The following is a 23,337-nucleotide window of genomic DNA, read 5'->3' as shown; positions in this document are numbered from 1 at the left end:
AAGCAAAGTTCTTAACCCGAGGTAATATTTCTGGGTTAGTGGAGTCTGTAACCTGAAGCGTATGTAACCTGAAGAGTATGTAACCCAAGGTACCACTGTAGTTACTTATCTTCTTGGCTCAGGGGTCGTATAACTCCATAACCTCCAACATCTCTCCAGTGAAAATAGGGATGTCCTAAGGAAAAGTGGGAAATTCCCAGATCAAATCAGAAACTGGGACGGCTTCTGTAAATCCAGGACTGTCCCTTAAAAATGGGGACACTTGGAGGTGCATTCGCCCATAGTCACCATGGAAATCAATGCAATAAAAATTAACATGCAATCGGAAAGACAAGAGAGACAAAAACTTGTTATCATCTTACAGCCATTCAAAGTCTATTTAAACACAAAATATAACTAAAAGCATTTAAAAAAATATATCAGTAGCCCATTTCACATATATAGTATGTTTTTAGATTTTATTTTATGCACTAGCATTATTCTGCCTCTAGGTGGCAGGGCACCTCCAGTAATTAGCAAGACAGTAGAAGGGGCTGGAAATAAATTCAGCTTGTTACTGTCATATTTTTTTATCCACAGAAGAAACCCAAGCAGGCAATTAAAAGAAAAACAAGAAATTATTGTGTAAACGTAAATATACATTTTTTTGTTTTGAAGGATTAGTACACCCAGCAATGTGTGGGATGCATTTTTTTCTCCAAACAACAAACAAAAACAATTGCAATGACTAGGGATGAGCAAATCTGTCAGTGTTGATTGTACTTAGTTTCTTGTTTTTCCCGCCTTCAATTCACCACATTTCTGCACCAGTTGGCAATTTTAAAAAGAAGCTGCTTGTGAAAATTCATCTGCATTTTAGTGTACATTTATCCTAGTATTGTTGTTGTTGTTGTTTAGTCGTTTAGTCGCGTCCGACTCTTCGTGACCCCATGGACCAGAGCACGCCAGGCACTCCTGTCTTCCACTGCCTCCCGCAGTTTGGTCAAACTCATGCTGGTAGCTTCGAGAACACTGTCCAACCATCTTGTCCTCTGTCGTCTCTTTCTCCTTGTGCCCTCAACCTTTCCCAACATCAGGGTCTTTTCCAGGGAGTCTTCTCTTCTCATGAGGTGGCCAAAGTATTGGAGTCTCAGCTTCAGGATCTGACCTTCCAGTGAGCACTCAGGGCTGATTTCCTTCAGAATGGAGAGGTTTGATCTTGCAGTCCATGGGACTCTCAAGAGTCTCCTCCAGCACCATAATTCAAAAGCATCAATTCTTCGGCAATCAGCCTTCTTTCTGGTCCAGCTCTCACTTCCATACATCACTACTGGGAAAACCATAGCTTTAACTATACAGACCTTTGTTGGCAAGGTGATGTCTCTGCTTTTTAAGATGCTGTCCAGGTTTGTCATTGCTTTTCTCCCAAGAAGCAGGCGTCTTTTAATTTCGTGGCTGCTGTTACCATCTGCAGTGATCATGGAGCCCAAGAAAGTAAAATCTCTCACTGCCTCCATTTCTTCCCCTTCTGTTTGCCAGGAGGTGATGGGACCAGTGGCCATGATCACACATCATCAACTAGTATACACATTACTGCAAACAATTTCCTCCAATATGTAGACATGTTTGTGCATACTTTTTGTTGTTGCTGCTGCTGTATGGCATTGCAAAATTCAGAGAAGTGCCGATTTATAGGATAACTGTGTATTGCGTTGGAAAGTATGAATTGGGTAGGTTTGCGTTAAAATGTGAAGCGAATGAATTTCACTCCTTCATCCCTAGTTTGGGTTTCCTTTGGAATGAGCTACAGCAGAGACTTTGGTGTCTTTATGATATACAGTTTATTTACACGTATATGCGACCTGAGCCTACGATAAAGATGCTGACAGCATTAACACCCCAAGACAACTTTGCTTCCCCCATAGCTGCAGCCTTGGATTCAAACTGAAATCAAGCGTCGCATTCCCCCTTCTAGCTCATGTCACTCAACTCCCCATTCTGGCCTTTTCTCTTTCTAATAACCAGCCGGTCGAGGGAGGAGCCCCACCCCTTCGTCATCTGGCACAGATCCATTTCCTTTGTTGCATTAATGGCGCACAAACCTCTAGGCTATCACCTCACCAGGAATTTGAATCCTTCCTCATAGAGCCAGTGTGGTGTAGTGGTTAAGAGTGGTAGACTCGTAATCTGGTGAACCAGGTTCGCATCTCTGCTCCTCCACCTGCAGCTGCTGGGTGACCTTGGGCTAGTCACACTTCTCTGAAGTCTCTCAGCCCCACTCACCTCACAGAGTGTTTGTTGTGGGGGAGGAAGGAAAAGGAGATTGTTAGCAGCTTGGAGACTCCTTAGGGTAGTGATAAAGCAGGATATCAAATCCAAACTCCTCCTCTTCTCATGGTTTAACACTTGGATCCCCAATAATGCTAATAATAATTATTATTTATACCCTCCCATCTGGCTGGGTTTCCCCAGCAACTGTGGGCGGCTTACAGCACATAAAAGCATTAGACATTAAGAAAATTTCTGATACAAGGTTGCCTTCAGATGTCTTCTAAAAGCTAGGTAGTTGTTCATTTCCTTGACATCTGGTGGAAGGGCATTCCACAGGGCAGGCGCCACTACCAAGAAGGCCCTCGCCGCTGGACCTCAGTGGCTGAACAATGGGGGTTGAGACGCTCCTTCAGGTATACTGGGCCATGGCTGTTTAGGGCTTTAAAGGTCAGCACCAACACTTTGAATTGTGCTTGGAACGTACTGGGAGCCAATGTAAGTCTTTCAGGACCAGTGTTATATGGTCTTGGCAGCCACAAATCCGCTCCACCCCATGTTTGCATTAAGCTGCGATTCAAAACATAGAAAGCTGTTTTACACCCATTTGGACCATTGGTCCATGTAGCTCAGTACACCGGGGCACCGGGAGAAGCGATCTCCCCACCGCCCCTTGCTTCAAAAGAGGTCCGGGGACAGCGGGAAGCGCTTCCCGCTGCCCCCGGACCTCTTTTGAAGCAAGGGGCTGCGGGGAGATCGCTTCTCCCGGTGCTCCGAAGCCGGGTGGGGGGGAGGGAACACCTGCCCCCACCGCCCGGCTTCGGAACGCTGCTCCGAAGCGGGGCGGGGGGCGGGAAGACCTGCCCCAGCCGCCCCACTTCGGAACGCTGCTCCGAAGCGGGGCGGGGGGGGCGGGAAGACCTGCCCCAGCCGCCCCGCTTCGGAACGCTGCTCCGAAGCGGGCGGGGGGCGGGAAGACCTGCCCCAGCCGCCCTGCTTCGGAACGCTGCTCCGAAGCGGGGCGGGGGGGCGGGAAGACCTGCCCCAGCCGCCCCGCTTCGGAACGCTGCTCCGAAGCGGGGCGGGGGGGCAGGTCTTCCCGCCCCCCGCCCGCTTCGGAGCAGCGCCCCCGCCCGCTTCGGAGCTGCTCCGAAGCGGGGCGGGGGGGCGGGAAGACCTGCCCCAGCCGCCCCGCTTCGGAACGCTGCTCCGAAGCGGGGCGGGGGGCGGGAGGACCTGCCCCAGCCGCCCCGCTTCGGAACGCTGCTCCGATGCGGGGCGGGGGGGCGGGAAGACCTGCCCCAGCCGCCCCGCTTCGGAACGCTGCTCCGAAGCGGGGCGGGGGGGCGGGAAGACCTGCCCCAGCCGCCCCGCTTCGGAACGCTGCTCCGAAGCGGGGCGGGGGGGGGGAGACCTGCCCCAGCCGCCCCTCTTCGGAACGCTGCTCCGAAGCGGGGCAGGGGGGCGGGAACACCTTCTGAAGGCGGGCGGGGGGCGAAAATCTTTGTCCCCCCTGCCTGCCTTCCCAGGGGCTTTTAAATCGCCCCGGACAGCGGAGAAGTCCTCCGCTGTCCCGGGGCGATTTTAAAATGCCGCCCGCCAGCATTTTAAGATCGCCCGGACAGCGGAGAAGTCCTCCACTGTCCCGGGGTTTTTTAAGATGCTGGGGGTGGGAAGAAAAGCCCTTGTCCCCCCCCCCCCAGCCTTCAGAAGAGGTCCGGGGACAGACTGTCCCCGGACCTGGTCTGAAGGCGGTTTCCCTAGGAACGCATTAATTGATTTTCAATGCATTCCTATGGGAAACTGTGCATCGCAAGACGAAAAACTCGCAAGACGAAGAGACTTGCGGAACGAATTAATTTCGTCTTGCGAGGCACCACTGTACTCCTATTGATGCAGCCCAGAATTGCATTGGCTTTTTTAGCTGCCGCGTCACACTGTTGGCTCATGTCAAGGTTCACCAGTTCCTAGATTGTGTGCTGTGTTACACATGTTTGTTTGTTTTTTACAATAATATTTATTAATTTTCATAGATGAACATAACAAAAAGGAAAAAAATAAAAAAAATAAAAAGTACATAAAAAGGAAAAATAATTCAATTAGTTAATTAAAATCCATTTTCATAAATATATTGCTTGACTTCCTCTAATCTCTTCCATCTGAATTTCCTCGTAATTAAAGGTAGCAGTTTCCAATATCATTATTTCATAAAACAATATTACAGTCATATTCCAATTTCCTAACTTTTCTTATAGTACATTTTCTTATTTATATATTTAAATCTAATTTAATCCTATGCCTGATTAGTTCTTTCAAGTGGTTACATATCTTTAATATTACAATATTTATTCAAATAGTTGTAAATTTCTTCCAGTCTTCTTGGTATTCCTCTTCTTTCTGGTCTTGGATTCTCCCGGTGTTACACATCTTAACCACAGTACACCACCTTCTCAATCACTTTCTTGATTAGATTAGAGACAAATTGACGGACTGATTTCAATATCACCAGATGAATGATATTTTTAACAAAGATAAAATAAAACATGGCTTTAATAAGAGTAAATCAAACATAGAATTAATATTAATAGAAGGAAAGGCAAATTATTAACCAGGGTCTACAATTATCTACAATTAAATACAGAAGAGGAAATCAAAGTGGTTAATGATGAAATGGGCAATAGATGTGGGTCACAACATCCAGTTTGAGGCATGGTCTAAACTCTGGAACAAGGGCATAAAATTTACGGCATGCACTGTATTAAAGGAAAACATCAGGAAGGTGATGTATCGATGGTATCTCACCCCGACCAAGTTGGCAAAAATGTACAGGATTAGAAGTGAAAGATGCTGGAAATGTTTAGATAAGGATGGCGATTTTTACCACATGTGTAAAAAAACAAAGGTGTTTGGGGACAGTACAGTGGTGCCTCGCAAGACGAAATTAATTCGTTCCGCAATTCTCTTCGTCTTGCGGTTTTTTCGTCTTGCGATGCACGGTTTCCCATAGGAATGCATTGAAAATCAATTAATGCGTTCCTAGGGAAACCGCCTTCAGACCAGGTCCGGGGACAGTCTGTCCCCGGACCTCTTCTGAAGGCTGGGGGGGGGGACAAGGGCTTTTCTTCCCACCCCCAGCATTTTAAAAAACCCCGGGACAGCGGAGGACTTCTCCGCTGTCCGGGCGATCTTAAAATGCTGGCGGGCGGCATTTTAAAATCGCCCCGGGACAGCGGAGGACTCCTCCGCTGTCTGGGGCGATTTAAAAGCCCCTGGGAAGGCAGGCAGGGGGGACAAAGACTTTCGCCCCCCCCGCCCGCCTTCAGAAGGTGTCCCCCCCCACCCTGCTTCGGGGCAGCGTTCCGAAGCGGGGTGGCTGGGGCAGGTGTTCCTGCCCCCCCGCCCGGCTTCGCAGCACCGCTCCGAAGATCGGCGGTGGGGGCAGGTGTTCCCTCCCCCCCACCCTGCTTCGGGGCAGCGTTCCGAAGCGGGGTGGCTGGGGCAGGTGTTCCTGCCCCCCGCCCGGCTTCGCAGCACCGCTCCGAAGCTCGGCGGTGGGGGCAGGTGTTCCCTCCCCCCCACCCTGCTTCGGGGCAGCGTTCCGAAGCGGGGTGGCTGGGGCAGGTGTTCCTGCCCCCCGCCCGGCTTCGCAGCACCGCTCCGAAGCTCGGCGGTGGGGGCAGGTGTTCCCTCCCCCCCACCCTGCTTCGGGGCAGCGTTCCGAAGCGGGGTGGCTGGGGCAGGTGTTCCTGCCCCCCGCCCGGCTTCGCAGCACCGCTCCGAAGCTCGGCGGTGGGGGCAGGTGTTCCCTCCCCCCCACCCTGCTTCGGGGCAGCGTTCCGAAGCGGGGTGGCTGGGGCAGGTGTTCCTGCCCCCCGCCCGGCTTCGCAGCACCGCTCCGAAGCTCGGCGGTGGGGGCAGGTGTTCCCTCCCCCCCACCCTGCTTCGGGGCAGCGTTCCGAAGCGGGGTGGCTGGGGCAGGTGTTCCTGCCCCCCGCCCGGCTTCGCAGCACCGCTCCGAAGCTCGGCAGTGGGGGCAGGTGTAACCGGGACCTCTTTTGAAGCAAGCGGCTGCGGAGAGAAGCGATCTCCCTGCAGCCGCTTGCTTCAAAAGCTTTTGAAGCAAGCGGCTGCAGGGAGATCGCTTCTCTCCGCAGCCGCTTGCTTCAAAAGAGGTCCCGGACCTGTTTTGAAGCAAGCAGCTGCAAGGAGATCGCTTCTCTCCGCAGCCGCTTGCTTCAAAAGAGGTCCCGGACCTGTTTTGAAGCAAGCGGCTGCAGGGAGATCGCTTCTCTCCGCAGCCGCTTGCTTCAAAAGAGGTCCCGGACCTGTTTTGAAGCAAGCAGCTGCAAGGAGATCGCTTCTCTCCGCAGCCGCTTGCTTCAAAAGAGGTCCCGGACCTGTTTTGAAGCAAGCGGCTGCAGGGAGATCGCTTCTCTCCGCAGCCGCTTGCTTCAAAAGAGGTCCCGGACCTGTTTTGAAGCAAGCGGCTGCAAGGAGATCGCTTCTCTCCGCAGCCGCTTGCTTCAAAAGAGGTCCCGGACCTGTTTTGAAGCAAGCAGCTGCAAGGAGATCGCTTCTCTCCGCAGCCGCTTGCTTCAAAAGAGGTCCGGGACCTCTTTTGAAGCAAGCGGCTGCGGGGAGAAGCGCAGCAGCTTGCTTCAAAAGAGGTCGGGGCAGCGGAAAGCGCTTCCCGCTGCCCCCGGACCTCTTTTGAAGCAAGCAGCTGCGGGGAGAAGCGATCTCCCTGCAGCCGCTTGCTTCAAAAGATGTCTGGGAGATCGCTTCTCCGAAGCGGGGTGGGGGGGAGGGAACACCTGCCCCCACCGCCGAGCTTCGGAGCGGTGCTGCGAAGCCGGGCGGGGGGCAGGAACACCTGCCCCAGCCACCCCGCTTCGGAACGCTGCCCCGAAGCAGGGTGGGGGGGAGGGAACACCTGCCCCCACCGCCGAGCTTCGGAGTGGTGCTGCGAAGCCGGGCGGGGGGGCAGGAACACCTGCCCCAGCCACCCCGCTTCGGAACGCTGCCCCGAAGCAGGGTGGGGGGGAGGGAACACCTGCCCCCACCGCCGAGCTTCGGAGCGGTGCTGCGAAGCCGGGCGGGGGGCAGGAACACCTGCCCCAGCCACCCCGCTTCGGAACGCTGCCCCGAAGCAGGGTGGGGGGGAGGGAACACCTGCCCCCACCGCCGAGCTTCGGAGCGGTGCTGCGAAGCCGGGCGGGGGGCAGGAACACCTGCCCCAGCCACCCCGCTTCGGAACGCTGCCCCGAAGCAGGGTGGGGGGGAGGGAACACCTGTCCCCACCGCCGAGCTTCGGAGCGGTGCTGCGAAGCCGGGCGGGGGGCAGGAACACCTGCCCCAGCCACCCCGCTTCGGAACACTGCCCCGAAGCAGGGTGGGGGGGAGGGAACACCTGCCCCCACCGCCGAGCTTCGGAGCGGTGCTGCGAAGCCGGGCGGGGGACGGGAACACCTGCCCCAGCCACCCCGCTTCTCTCCGCAGCCGCTTGCTTCAAAAGAGATCGGGGGCAGCTTTTGAAGCAAGCGGCTGCAGGGAGATCGCTTCTCTCCGCAGCCGCTTGCTTCAAAAGAGGTCCGGGGGCAGCGGGAAGCGCTGCCCCCGGACCTCTTTTGAAGCAAGGGGCGGTGGGGAGAAGCGATCTCCCCGCCGCCCCTTGCTTCAAAAGAGAAGACCCGCTGTCCCCGGGGCAAGCTTCGTTTTGCGAAGCAAGCCCATAGGGAACTTCGTCTTGCGAGGCAACTCGAAAACGAAAAAACCTTTCGTTTTGCGAGTTTTTCGTCTCGCGAGGCGTTCGTCTTGCGGGGTACCACTGTATATACAATGAACTTAGAAAAAATGTTTAGAGATACCGTACCTTCCCTAAAAGGCCGGAGGCATTTATTTTAAGAATGGTTGGGGATGAGATGCCTGTTACACATCTTAAGCACAGTACGCCCCCTTCTCACTCACTTTCCTGAATCCATCCACTGCTTGACGGACCCCAGAGCACAAATATCTCATGCAGCACTGGTTTTTCCTCCTTTCAGCCAGCAGGTGAACAGTGTCACCATCCTGGGATTCCCTGATGGATCCCACCCTGTGGCTGACAGCTTGGGGGGGGGGGATTCCAGAAGCGTATCCATCACTCAGGAAGCAAAACACAGACCCGCTCCTAAGCCAGCTGGCAAAGGGGGATGCGGAGCTAGGCCTTCTCATACCCTCCAACATTTCTCCCATGAAAATCATAATCATTCTACTATTTATAACCCCACACATCTTACTGGGTTGCCCCAGCCACTCTGGGCAGCTTCCAACATATCTAAAAACAGAATAAAACATTACATTTTTCTTTTTTAAAAAAAACAAAACAAAAAACGAAACCTTCCCTATACAGGATTGCCTTCAGATGGCTGGGGGGGTCGGATCATTCTATACCATCCAACATTTCTCCAATGAAAAGAGGGACATCCTAAGGAAAAGTGGGGCATTCCAGGATCAAATCAGAAACTAGGATGGCTTCTCTAAATCAGGGGCGTCCCTGGAAAATAGGGACACTTAAGAGTGTCGGTGTTATGTACTGAGTTGAATAGGATCCAAAATGCAGCAGCCTGATTGGTCCTAAAACAATGCAGCTGTATGATTGGTCTGCAGGAGCCACCCAATCCAGCTCCAGGTGGAAGTGAATTCGCAACCTGATTGGCCTACAGGTGAATCCCAGAATTAGCCAATCACGTGGGGCCCATTGTGTAAATAATGTATATAAAGCAGACACTTTGGGAGGACTTGCATTCCTCACTACTATGAGCTGAATAAAGAGCATGAAATCCACACTGGACTCCGAGTATATTTCACATTTGCAAGAAATATAGAAACACAGGCTTTGTGGAACTCCTCAAGGGATATCTCTGCACACCCTAGTTCCTGACCTGGAGGGAGGGGGAATCCATCTTGGAAGAAAGGTGGGGTAGAAATTTGAAAAGCCCAGCCAGCACATTTGGTGAAAAGACTTCTATATAGGATCTAAAAATACACAGATGTATTAAAATGTAATCAATTTGTTAACTGATTAATCGGTTCAAAGCCAAAACCTTTAATTGGTGCACGACTCCTCGTTTGATTCTTCTCTGTATCATTACTTTGAGTTCATTCTTACTGGTATTCAGCGATCAAGCTGGCAAGTTGCCATCTAGCATGCAATTTAATTTCAGGCTTTTAATTTCACCTTCGCTTCCCTTCCTAGCGATGGGAAATTAAGGCTTCTAATTAAGACAGAGGTTGGCAAAAATCAATTTGGATCTTTGGGAAATGCCATTTATTTTGAAGTTGTTAAAAGAGCGAGGCGTTTAATCAGGATAACCAGCGGGAAAATAAGCGGCCGAAAGAAAACCTTAAATTTCAACATTGTTCTATTTGGCCTTCTTTGATCTTCGTCAGAAATCAGAGTGAAATTATTTAGCTGTGGGTTCCTAGACTGTTTGCTCTACACTAAATAGCAAGTAATGTGGGTGGTGCTGTGGTCTAAACCACAGAGCCTGGGGCTTGCCAATCAGAAGGTTGGCGGTTTGAATCCCCGCAACGGGGTGAGCTCCTGTTGCTCGGTCCCTGCTCCTGCCAACCTAGCAGTTCGAAAGCACGTCAAAAGTGCAAGTAGATAAATAGGTACCACTCTGGTGGGAAGGTAAACGGCATTTCCGTGCGCTGCTCTGGTTCGCCAGAAGCAGCTTAGTCATGCTGGCCACATGACCCAGAAGCTGTACGTCGGCTCCCTCGGCCAATAAAGCGAGATGAGCACCGCAACCCCAGAGTCGGCCACGACTGGACCTAACGGTCAGGGGTCCCTTTACCCTTTACCTTTAATGCTTCATGCCTGTTGTAATCGGAGAAAGGGGGTTGCTCTTTAAGAGATAAAGGAGTGTTGGCTTTGTAAATTACACCTTAATGAACATTGACTTGTTGGCCTTTTCACTGCAGGATGAACTTGCAAACGACTTTTCACATCAACTGCGAAGAACTGGAGAAGACCCTAGCTGGTCTGATGCTGAGATACGGGAAATGCTTTTTAAATAAATTAAAGCTGGAAACACAGGTAAGAGGACTATTTGCAATTCAAGAAGACTGCGCTAGAACCCAGCTGCTGAGATTCCAAGCCGCAGCAGTTCTTGTTGATTTCCTCCATGAGATGCCATCACCGAGCCAGGGTGTGTGCATGGGCAGATTGACACACCATGCTTCCCCCAGAGAACCCTGGAAACTGCGATTTGTTAAGGGTTCTTTGAATCATGGCTCTGTAGCGAGGAGACCGCTGCTCCCAGGATTCTGAAATGAGAAAAGGGACTTACCATCATTGAATTGCCGTTATGAACTGATGAAATTTTATTTTATTATGAATCAGGCCTCTTTGAATGAGGTCAGGCCTCTTCGAAAAGCGGATGGGGGAGTATATCTTCCGAGCAGTTTAACTGACAGCCTTGCACGTGTCCTTGGAACAACCCAAACCACATCTTCTTTCATGTGGTAGGAATGGGAGCAATTCTAAGAAGTCGGATAACTTAATTTCTCACCATCGCTGCTTTCACTTTCGAGCAAAGCCAAGGTTGCAAACAACAGCGATGTTTTTGGCAACTGTAAAGCCCCTTGCAAGGCAGAATTATTGTGAAAGGCAGACATCATCCTCACTTACAAGCTGCTCTTGCCGTCTGCACAGGGGCTGGTGTGCCAGCATAGCTAACAGTCAGTGGCAGTGACAGACAATAAGTACCACTGGTCAGTGGCCGATCACCTGCTTTCATAGAATCACAGAACTGTGGAGTTGGAAGGGAGCCCAGGGGTCATCTAGTCCAACCCCCGGCAATGCAGGGATCTCAGCTATGGCATCCACGACAGATGGCCATCCAACCTCTGCTTAAGAACCTCCAAGGAAAGAGTCCATCACCTTCCGAGGGAGACTGTTCCACTGTTGAACATCACTTATTGTCAGAAAGTTCTTCCTGATGTTTAGTTGGAATCTCCTTTCTTGTAACTTGAAGCCATGGGTTCGAGTCCTACCCTCCAGAACAGGAGAAAACAAGCTCTCTCCATCTTCCTTGTGACAGCCCTTCGGATATTTGAAGATGGCCATCCTATCTTCTCTCAGTCTCCTCTTTCCATTCAAAACGTCCAAAATTGAATCCCCGTTATCTCCAGGCAAGGATGAGAATGTTGCCTGTTTGCAACAGTGGAGTGAGTTAGTGTAGACAATATTTAGTCTGGCTTGCTGTAAGGCAGCTCCCTATGGACATTCCCCCAGTCCCTCAGCCACCTCAGGCAAGGTGGGGAATGGGCATGAGTTCTAAATGTAGGTCTGGCAGGGTGGAGGGGTCTCTTAACAACTCCCAGCACCCTTAAGAAACTCCATTTCCCAGGATTCTTTGGGTGAAGCCGTGACTGTTGAGATTTGTGGATGTAAACAAAGCCCTACTGCTGCAGGGATTTTTCACATTTCCAGGACAGAGGCTTTAAACATACAGTGGTACCTCAGGTTAAGTACTTAATTCGTTCCAGAGGTCTGTATTTAACCTTAAACTGTTCTTAAGCTGAAGCACCACTTTAGCTAATGGAGCCTCCTGCTGCTGCTGCCACGCCGCCGGAGCACAATTTCTGTTCTTATCCTGAAGCAAATTTCTTAACCTGAAGCACTATTTCTGCATTAGCGGAGTGTGTAACCTGAAGTGTATGTAACCTGAAGCGTATGTAACCTGAGGTACAACTGTATACTGCGGACGTTACCATAGCATCAGAGACCGACAACAGTTCAGGAGGATTTTGCCCTGAGATGTTGTGATTACTTTCCTGGCGAATGTGGATCCAAAAAAATACAATAATTCAAGGCATGCTTTTTCTACCCCAGAGCATCTCTAAAACATGGACCAGATGATGCTCGGTCATTCCGTATGCATCAGCACCTCCTTGTCTTCGCAACAGAAATAGACTTGTGCTACTTTTTTTAAAAGCAGAGGCTCCTGGGCAGAGCATCAAGAAAAGCTGCTCAAAGTGATTTAGCACAGCTCGTTGACCCGCTCCTCTCTCCCACTTTACTTTCCCTCTGATTTACATTTTAATTGGTTCCTGCCTCTTTAATACAGTTGCCAGCTGGTGGAAAAGGCTTATATTTATCTAGGGGAATACAGTTTAGGGATCTGAAGAAGCCCAGAACTCATGGAGGCATTCCAACTGCCCATAATCCCTTAATTAGGTGGAGCATCTACGGTAAATGCACACAGGCCACCCTTGACAATTACCAAAGCGATCTGCGGCGCTTCCTGTTTTCCTCCTCCCACATGCCTGAACTGTCTCTAAGATCTTGCATCACACCCTGGATTTGAAGCACTGCATTGACATGCAGCCAAGGCACAGGGACCAGACCCTAACTACATATGGGACACACAGGGGTTTATTGGAAACACCTTTGGGGGATAACCAGGCAGAGGAGAAAGGGAGCAAGGAGGAAAGTGCTTAACCCTTCCCCTACCGCATCTCCACTTGAAAGAAGAAGAAGAAGAGTTTGGATTTGATATCCCGCCTTTCACTCCCCTTCAGGAGTCTCAAAGCGGCTAACATTCTCCTTTCCCTTCCTCCCCCACAACAAACACTCTGTGAGGTGAGTGGGGCTGAGAGACTTCACAGAAGTGTGACTGGCCCAAGGTCACCCAGCAGCTGCATGTGGAGGAGCGGAGACACGAACCCGGTTTCCCAGATTACGTGACTACTGCTCTTAACCACTACACCACACTGGCTCTCCCCGCTGCACAGTTTCAAACAAGAGAATTCTGAGGGCAAAGATGGGAAAGGGTGAAGCACCCCTCGCCGTCGGCTCCAAATAAAGTGGACGCTCAGGTTGCGAACGTTATCCTTTTAGGATGCACGTTTGCAACCCACAGCGGCGCGTCTGCGCACTCGCAGGTTGCAATCCGGCGCTTCTGTGCATGCACAAAGCGTGATTTAGCACTTCTGCGCATGTGCGACTTCCAAAACCCAGAAGTAACCGGTACTTCTGGGTTTCGACGGTCTGTAACCCGAAAAAAACGCAACCTAAAGCATCTGTAACCTGAGGTGTGACTGTAATTCCTACCCAAATGTGCTTTTCCTTAAAATTGTTGTGCTTCTGTTACATGTGTTCATGCACTGCGTTCAAGGGATTCATAAATCCTAGTTCTTCAGCTCCACCACTGAGCTGAAGCCCTTCCCCTGGATATCGACTCATGTTTTTTCCTGGAAGCTGATTATAACATATGCATCGTTTTGCATCTAAGAGTAACGTGGTCCTGCACTTTGAATCTAGGGTGGGGGAAAGTTCCCGGTATCAAAAACCTGGGAAACTGTTTACCTGGCTCAAAATAAAAAATTCCTTCCAGTAGCACCTTAAAGACCAACTAAGTTAGTTCTTGGTATGAGCTTTCGTGTGCATGCACACGAAAGCTCATACCAAGAACTAACTTAGTTGGTCTTTAAGGTGCTACTGGAAGGAATTTTTTATTTTGACTATGGCAGACCAACACGGCTACCTATCTACTACTGTTTACCTGGCTGTCAACAATCTCTTTTTAAAGTAGGAATGATAATTAGATTTTTACACTGACATAGAAAATAAACTATTCTCCTACCGTGAAACTTAATAGCCAATACATACTGCCTTATCTTTGGGTTTAGTTCTATTCCAGTAGGGCAGGGATGGGGCTGTTGTGGTCCTCCAGAGGATGCTATGCTCCAGCTCCCATCAGCACCAGCCAGCATGACCAATGGTCAGAGTATGGGATGATGGGAATTGAACAGCTTGTGGAAGGTCACTGGTTCCCCACCCCTGCAATAGACAGTTGCAAGAACATGTCCCCCAAATGATCTTCCCACATTTCTTGGGCATCCTGAGCTTTTATAGTGTGTGAACATGGTCCTCAGTATCGTATGTTAAAGTCTCCATGCCCAGACGTCCATTGTGAGGGGCTATATTTATTTCCCAAACTTTGCATGCATAGTTCCCAGTATGTTTCCCAGTAGATTCCAGTAGTTTTGTTTTCATGCCCACCTAGGAAAGAAGTGTTACCAGATAGATCAATGGTGTTTTAACCAGGTTATTCTTAAATGCACTTGCATATCAGCAAAACATCGACACAGAAACAGGAGGGCTTGTCTGAAATATTCGTGGAATCATGTGCCAAGTACTTAAAGCTGGTTTAAAATCAAGATCAAGGGAAGTAATAGATAAAGGGAAGTAATAGTGCCACTGTATTCTGCTCTGGTCAGACCTCACCTGGAGTACTGTGTCCAGTTCTGGGCACCACAATTCAAGAAGGACACTGACAAACTGGAACGTGTCCAGAGGAGGGCAACCAAAATGGTCAAAGGCCTGGAAACGATGCCTTATGAGGAACGGCTAAGGGAGCTGGGCATGTTTAGCCTGGAGAAGAGGAGGTTAAGGGGTGATATGATAGCCATGTTCAAATATATAAAAGGATGTCACATAGAGGAGGGAGAAAGGTTGTTTTCTGCTGCTCCAGAGAAGCGGACACGGAGCAATGGATCCAAACTACAAGAAAGAAGATTCCACCTAAACATTAGGAAGAACTTCCTGACAGTAAGAGCTGTTCGACAGTGGAATTTGCTGCCAAGGAGTGTGGTGGGGTCTCCTTTTTTGGAGGTCTTTAAGCAGAGGCTTGACAACCATATGTCAGGAGTGCTCTGATGGTGTTTCCTGCTTGGCAGGGGGTTGGACTCGATGGCCCTTGTGGTCTCTTCCAACTCTATGATTCTATGAAAAGCTATGGGAAAAGACCAAAGGACCATGACCAAGATTTTGAAGAATGAGAACCCAAGGAGCCACAGAACAACCTTAGGCTCCAATCCTTTAAGGCCAGCTGTAAGGAACCAGAGGTGCTTTTAGGGTGGCATGATTGGTGTGGCCATCTTAGGCACCATGCTGCAGGGGGCATCAGAGCAATGAAGTAGAACAGAGCCCGAGAGGCGGGGGCGCCGGATTTTAGCATTGCGCAGGGCACCACTGAAATTTGAGAGCCTGGTGTCTGCCACTGGAGGAATTTGGCCATACCAAATGGCGCTGATGGAAGTTGATGTCCAACAACATCTGGAGGTCCGTAGGTCCCCCACCTATGCAAGAGTTTCTTCTGGGTTAGGCAGGCCAAGGATTGCCATATTCATTTCACGTTTCTCAAACTGCACTCCCCTCGTGGCAAATGGCAAAATGCTTTTGAAATGAAGGAGGCTTTCCCATGCAGTTTGTGAGGAGACCTGAGATGAGAGGCATATGCGCCACTCAAAGGGGTGGGGGATGTCCCAAAACTCTTCTGAGTGCCCTCCAAACCCCTGGGTAGGCTCTGGGCCATAAGGACTTGAGTAGGCCACACCTTAGAATCAAAAGAGATGCTTTAGTAATACCCATGACTGACGTGTGTGTGTGTGTGTGTGTGTGTGTGTGTGTGTGTGTTTTACCAGCCAATGTTCAAGAAAATTCTAAGCCAGGCCTGGGTCGTAAGTGGCGGAACTTTCGATTCGTTCATCATTAAAATATTGTCCATCATTGAGGAGTCTTCGGAACATCTAAAGCATCTAAAGGAACCCATCTGCAAGGTAATAGTAATAATTAATAATTCAGTAATGATTTTTTTAAAAAAAGTTTGTTTGTTTATTAAATTTATATTCATCACAGTTAACAGAATAAAATACAAGATAAAAACACAAGTAAGTAATTAAAACAAAAACCTTCCTAACCTGTCTTTCACGCAATGTACACATGGCATAGCGTATATAGAGATGTTTTGAACTATTGTCAGCCCTCATACTGGCTGGGCCTCGTGGATGTTGTAGTCCCAGGGTGAACATCCTGCGCCCCTCCAGATGTTTCCGGACTACAACTCCCATCAGCCCCAGTCAGCATAGCCAGTGGTCAGGGATGATGGGAGTTGTAGTCCAATGCATTTGGAGGGGCATCCAGTTAGATTTCATTTATAGAGACCCTGAGGACTGGGCTGAAGCCTGACAAAATCTATTTCTTACGTCCATAGGATAACAACAGATTTCAAAAATGTAATAAGCAACATATATATATACCCATATATACCCAAATATATAACGACCCAACTTATTTTAGTGATAGTAAGTTGTTTTTAACTGTTTTTAACATTAGGTTTAATTGTTGCAAACCTAGGACCTGAGGGTGGAGAGAGAGTAGATGATGATGATGATGATGTTTCTCTTTTTCTTTTTCTCTCTCTTATCTACCTCTCACCATGTTTAGTGCGCATCTAATTATGTACTTTTTGACCTTTCAATAAAGATGTTAAGGAAAATTATTATTATTATTATTATTATTATTATTATTATTTTATTTTATTTTATTTTATTTTGCAATTTTAGTATTGTTGTTTTGCTTTGTATTGTTGTGTATTATTTTTGTTTTGCTTTGGTTGTAAATTGATTAGGGACATTATTAGTGGGATGCAACAGACAGAATTAATAAGCCTAAAGGTAACCATTGCAATACTTTGCAGTGACACGAAGAAAACTTGATCCTACAGGTGGCTGTGCACTGAAAAACTCATCCAACGGGTTTCTTTTGGGTTCTCTGAATCTTTCCCAGTCCTTGTGGATTGGCACGGCAATAAGCCCCTGGCTGTGCTCTTGTGCTTTGGCCAACCCACTATTGGGTTGTTAATTTTATCGTTCTTGTTGTACGCAGGATTTTCTCAACGAGGTTCACAAGGATGTGGTCAAAGAGTACATCACGCAAACTCTCAAGCCAAGAGGCAGAATGAGGAAAACGAAACGAGACGAGGTCAGCAAAATAATGTCTCAGGATGCCACAGCTATTAACAACACAATGCAGCATCTGGTAAGGAATTTCTGGCATTTGTATCTACCGTATTTTTTGCTCTATAAGACTCACTTTTTCCCTCCTAAAAAGTAAGGGGAAATGTGCGTGCATCTTATGGAGCAAATGCGGGCTACACAGCTATCCCAGAAGCCAGAACAGCAGGAGGGATTGCTGCTTTCACTGCGCAGCAATCCCTCTTGCTGTTCTGGCTTCTGAGATTCAGAATATTTTTTTTCTTGTTTTCCTCCTCCAAAAACTAGGTGCGTCTTGTGGTCTGGTGCGTCTTATAGAGTGAAAAATAAAGTACATCGTAGCAGTGGATTGATGTGAGAGTACCTGAGGTTATTTAAATGCAAGTGAGCCAATGAAATCTCAAGATCTGTAACCTTTAAAGTTGTTTCTTTCCTAAAATGTGTTAACAAGATTCATTTTAAGAGTAGTAGGGTTAAAGGTAGAACATTAGAAGCTGTCTTAAGTGGAGTTCCATCAGCACTGACTACATCAGCCTTTTCCAACCAGGTGTTTAGGAATACAGGACTGTTGGGATTTACAGCCCAAAACATCTGGAATTGTTCAGAACCACAATATTAGAAGCTCTTTCAGATCAAGAAAAGTACCATCAAGACCAGGCATAGGCAAACTCTGGGCCATCCAGATGTTTCAGTCTACAATCCCCATCATCCATAGCTAACAGGACCAGTGGTCAGGGGTGATGGAAATTGTAGTCCCAAACATCTGGAGGGCCAGATTTTGCCTATGCCTGATCAAGGCCAAGAGGATGTCCGTGTGGTAAGAGTCAAAAAAAGGTTATTAGAGGCAAGACATCTTCCTTTAGAACAGGATATCCTAAACTTGGGTCTCCAGCTGTTTTTGGACTACAATTCCCAACACCCCTGACCACTGGTCCTGCTAGCTAGGGATGATGGGAGTTGTAGTCCAAAAACAGGTGGAGCCCAAAGTTTGGGAAACCCTCCTTTAGAAAATGTAAGTCTTGTTGAAATGTGGAGAACAAAAAGGGACACAAACTTTGGCAAAATAAATGCAAGCAGACTATAAAAGATGATGGAAAAAAACCAAATTGAGGAGTACGCTGCTAAAAATATAAAGACCAACAACAACAAAAAGTATTTAAATACATTAGTAGTAGGAGACCAGCTAGGAGTGTGATCAAACCTTTGGGTGACAAAATGTTATCAGAGATACATTGCTTTTTCGAAACCTGAATGCTTCCATCTTAACTGCGGGTCATTTGGTGGTGGGGGAATAACCAGGTATTCTAACATATTTCCAGGGTTCAACTTCTGACTGGCTCGCTCCTGCCATAGAATACATTGCTAGAACAATTGGCGAGGAAGAAAAACCCAGAATCAAGGACCACATTAACTGTTTATACCAGGATTATCCAGACATCAGGTATGCCAACCCATTCCGAATAGCTGTAACTCGCAGGTTTGATTATTACGATCTCTCTCGTTCTCTAGGTGGGGCTTTTCTGTGCTGCTTGTGGGTGCAAAGTAGAGTGCAAAGTGACTCCTAGGGAGCGATCATATGTATGTTACATCCCCCCACCCCACTGCCGTATTAGTAGCTGAATCGGGGGGGGGGGCACTCCCGCTTTTTCAGTTTTATTGCAATTAGGGATGGGCGAACCTGCCAGTTTGGGGTTCTCTCAAATTGGGACAATGAGAAACTGAGAGAGACCTAAACTGGCAGACTCGCCCATCCTTGGGCCTTATAGATGCCCCCCCCCCATTTCCTTCTTTGTGGGGGAACATTGCTGCTTTGATTCACTGGTTTGTTTTCAGATATATTTTACTCAGAGTAAAGGTAAAGGGACCCCTGACCATTAGGTCCAGTCGCGGACGACTCTGGGGTTGTGGTGCTCATCTCGCTTTATTGGCCGAGAGAGCTGGCATACAGATTCCGGGTCATGTGGCCAGCATGACTAAGCCGCTTCTGGCGAACCAAAGCAGCACATGGAAACGCCGTTTACTTTCCTGCCGGAGTGGTACCTATTTATCTACTTGCACTTCGACATGCTTTCGAACTGCTAGGTTGGCAGGAGCGGGGACAGAGCAACGGGAGCTCACCCCGTCGCGGGGATTCGAACTGCCAACCTTCTGATCGGCAAGTCCTAGGCTCTGTGATTTAACCCACAGCACCACCTGCGACCCTTCCTTTACTCAGAGTAGACCCTCTGAAATTAAAGACCATCGCCAACTTAGGTCCTTCAATTTCAGCAGGTTTATGCTAAGTGTAAATAAATAAATACATTTTTGTTTATACCCCGCCCTCCCCAGCCAGCTAAAACCAAATATTAATTACAATAAAACATAATAGAGAAAAGAAACAACAACAACAAACAGTTAATTAAAATACGGCTTAAAATACAGCTTAAAATGCAGCCTCATTTTAGTAGTAGCCCATAAATCAAGACCATAAAGGGAGGAAACACCAGATATTCACCCAAGCCAGCTATCCATGCTGGTCCTACATGGGCCAGCAAAAAAGCCAAGGGAAAATTTATATACTAAATCCCATATAAGAGGTCAGAGTGAGTCTAAGCGAAGGCTAGGAGGAACAGCTCTGTCTTGCAGGCCCCGCGGAAAGATGTCAAATCCCATAGGGCCCTAGTCTCTTGTGACAGAGCATTCCACCATGTCGGGGCCAATGCTGAAAAGGCCCTGGCCCTAGTTGAAACCAATCTAACCTCCTTGAGGCTTGGGACCTCCAAAGTGTTGTTATTTATGGACCTTAAGGTCCTCTGCTGGGCATACCAGGAGAGGCAGTCCCATAGGTACGAGGGTCCTAGGCCGCATAGGGCTTTAAAGATCAAAACCAGTAACCCATTCTATTCTGCTGCTTTCTTTCATTTCCCCCTGAATTTTGCTTTAAATTTATCAGGTGCAGTTGGAGGCCCCTTCAGTGCATTCTGTACAGGGTGAGCCCATCTTATCCCTTCTATAACACCATGTGGGCATTTTTTGGGAGAAGAGGCAAGCAAGATGATCAGAGTTGGCCAAATATCTTTGTGCCTGAGACAATTAAATGACTGGCCCCACCCCCAAAAAAACCCACACTTAAAGTCATATTGTACCCACAACTGGTCAAGTTGTGTTTGCGCTTAAGGCAAAAACTGCCCCAACTACCTCTCCACCTCTCTGGCAGCAAAACAATAAGAAATTAAAATTACTAACCATTTGCTGCCCTTTCATGACAGCTATCATCATCTTCCCACTTTGCCTAATGATAGGGCCGGCCCCGGAGAAGAGGCTGCACCAAGTCATTGCCAGCCAGCTTTGCTTGTTTACAGGGAGGGTTAAAGAGAATTGGCTAGGATTCAACTAATGAATCCCATCACTGGAAGCACTGTGTAAGGACTTCTGCTTGCGCAAGAGGGTTGCCTGCATCTCCTCCCCACAAAACAAACAATCAGAAGTGTGTGGCATCGAATTCTTCCCATTTTCTCTTATTCCATGTTCCTCTTTCCTCAATCTACAGCAGAAGGAGACACTAATTTTACTTTTTTTATAAAAAAAAAGATGTTTAAATAAACATTCCTAACCAGCTTTTTTTTTAACAGAAACTTAGCACAGCTGCCAACCCTAACTGGCTATTATTGCAACAACAATGAAATAACCATTGCCATAAAAAAGCGCAAACAACTATTTGCCAGAGAAGACGTGCCTCCTTTCTGTATGCCCTGGGAAGTTCCAGGGCCGTTCCTCTTTACAGGGTCTGCTTCCTCATGATAAGAAAGAATTCTGCAGAGGATGGGGTAGGGGGAAAACTCAGTTAAGTTTGAAGCAGAACACATATGAGAACCAAATACGATAATCGAACCAAAGCACAGGCATCCTTCAAAAATCAGCATTTCTCTTAAATATCCAGTGCTGTTCTCCAGCCAAGTAACACACTGCAATAAAGTGTAAACGAGTGTAAAGTATGCATAAAAATGCATAATATACAAAAATGAGTTACTGTATTTTTCCATGTATAAGACTACGTTTCCCCCCTAAAAATAATGTCAAAAATACACGGGGCCATCTCCCCCAATTTTCTTAAATCCGAGTCCCCCAAAACAGGGGGCGTCTTATACATGAGGGCATCCTATAGACGGGAAAATATGGTAATATTGGTGGGAAATTCGCACGAAAATGCTGGTGGATTTTCACAAGGTTCTTTTTAAAAGACACACAAAACAATCACTAATTGTTGTGGAAAGGTGAATTTAAGACTAGAAAAATAAGAAACTTCAAGCACTGAAAGGAATACGGTAGATTTAGTTCCGTCTCCGCCAACCTGCCACCCTTCTAATGCCGGGAGCTAAAACTAACTTCAGCCCCAGTCAGCACAGCTGGTGGTTCTTGTAATCCAAAATGGCCATGTTGGCTGGGAGTGGTGGGAGTTGCTATCCAAAACATTTGGAGAGCACCTGGTTGGTGAAGACTGGCATATGGTGTCTTTATAATATCTGTTTCTTTGCAAATATACAAGCCGAACATAATGGAAGCAACTGAATTCCTAGAACAGGCAGCACAACCACTAACTGATAATATAACATCACACAGATATAGGTGCTTTCTAAGGTATGGCAATCCTAGGTAGATTAGGACATTCAGAGTCACTCTCCACCTTGGCTAAATGCCCCCCCCCCAAGACCCTCCTATGTCAGTGGGCCAGGTGGCAAAAACAGGCTATAGCACTCTGAATCAGCACTGGGCAGCTAGAAGCTGCCATTTTAATTTCCCACAATGCCTCCCTCCATGTAACATTTCTCCAGGTGCATTGTGGGGGTGTTAAAGTGGAAACTCCCCAACTTAGCCACTTTCTACAAGAAAGGACTTTGCAGAATTCTCTCCCCTCCCACCCCACCACCCCAGACATGGGGAAATGACTTTGTAATTTAAGCCCTTATGGTCTTTTACCTACAATTGACCAGATTACAGTTTATTGGTTGACAACAGCATTTTAGAAACTCCAGGCCTCTATGATCATTTGGGTCTCAATGTTTGCCAATGAATGATGGGAGCTGATCTTTTTATTGCCTCGTTTTGCTTTTGTTTTACATGCAGTGGCGTAGTGTGGGTTGTCAGCACCCAGGGCAAGGCAAGTAATTTGCGCCCCTAACCCTAACCCCCAGATGTTGCGCCCGGTGCGGCTGGCCCCCCCTGCACCCCCCCACGCTATGCCACTGTTTACATGTATATTTCCCCCATTTGTTTCTTGGAGAATTCACCTTCATTGCATTTTGCAGAAAGGAGCACGTTGTCGCTGTTCTTGCTCTTCGAGGATTGAGTCGAAATAAGAGGCGAGCGATAGCTGACCACATGAAGCAGCCGTCAGAAGAGTTGGGATGCAGGACGCTCTTTGCTGAAATAGAAGTCCCAAGAACCACCCAGTGCTTTTTTTAAAATCTGCAGAAATGAAATGTTGAGCTATGCTTGTTTCCATGTATTTATGAACATACAAGCACTTGAACAGAGTCAGGCCATTTGTCAATCTCTCTGCGGCTCTCCACATCTTGCTCCTTAATGATCCTTTTAGCAGAAGATGCCTAGGATGAGTCTCAGAAGATTATATACTTGCTAAAAATGGACACTACTTAAAAATGGAAAGTGTAATGCTAGTGGTCAACAAAAGAGGTCTAAAGAATCTCTCAAGGCAAATCTAAAAAAAATGCAGTAGAATCATAGAGTTGGAAGAGACCACAAGGGCCATCGAGTCCAACCCCCTGCCAAGCAGGAAACACCATCAGAGCACTCCTGACATATGGTTGTCAAGCCTCTGCTTAAAGACCTCCAAAGAAGGAGACTCCACCACACTCCTTGGCAGCAAATTCCACTGTCGAACAGCTCTTACTGTCAGGAAGTTCTTCCTAATGTTTAGGTGGAATCTTCTTTCTTGTAGTTTGGATCCATTGCTCCGTGTCCGCTGAAACACTGACAACTGGAAAACACTGGCCTGTGAGCTCTCCAATTGGAGAACAGCCTTTACCAAAGGTGTCATGGACTTTGAAGATGCTCAAACTCAGGATGAAAGGGTGAAACGTGCTAAGAGGAAAGCACGTTTGGCAAACCCTCACCATGATCAATTCCTGCCCGGAAACCAATGTCCTCACTGCGGAAGGACATATGGCTCCAGAATTGGCCTCCACAGTCACAGACTCACTGTTAAGACTGTGTTCATGGAAGACAATCTTACTCAACTACAAGTGATCTCCAATAAAGAAG

At 47.9% G+C, this 23,337-nt stretch overlaps 1 protein-coding gene and 1 long non-coding RNA gene across 3 annotated transcripts in view; one reads left to right on the top strand and one right to left on the bottom strand.

Moving 5' to 3' along the window:
- Positions 1-22,756, top strand: part of EXOC3L4 (exocyst complex component 3 like 4) — a 36,864-nt gene extending 14,108 nt beyond the window's left edge. For both annotated transcript variants that reach the window (XM_083517428.1, XM_083517427.1), the window contains exons 8-12: positions 10,216-10,330; positions 15,727-15,861; positions 16,970-17,122; positions 18,396-18,517; positions 22,362-22,756. In XM_083517428.1, coding sequence (XP_083373554.1) covers positions 10,216-10,330; positions 15,727-15,861; positions 16,970-17,122; positions 18,396-18,517; positions 22,362-22,518 — 682 coding nt within the window. In that variant the 3' untranslated portion in view covers positions 22,519-22,756. The remainder of the gene's footprint in view (positions 1-10,215; positions 10,331-15,726; positions 15,862-16,969; positions 17,123-18,395; positions 18,518-22,361) is intronic.
- Positions 10,339-14,450, bottom strand: LOC310685896. Its single transcript, XR_014515591.1, has 3 exons — positions 13,803-14,450; positions 13,006-13,606; positions 10,339-12,761 (listed from the first exon to the last, which is right to left on the bottom strand). It is a non-coding gene; the product is annotated as an uncharacterized lncRNA (long non-coding RNA).
- Positions 22,757-23,337: the final 581 nt, after the last annotated feature.

Source organism: Podarcis liolepis (genome assembly GCF_965112155.1).
Source record: "Podarcis liolepis genome assembly, chromosome: 1".
Taxonomy (NCBI): Eukaryota; Metazoa; Chordata; class Lepidosauria; order Squamata; family Lacertidae; genus Podarcis; species Podarcis liolepis.
This window is presented reverse-complemented; position numbering and strand designations above follow the sequence as displayed.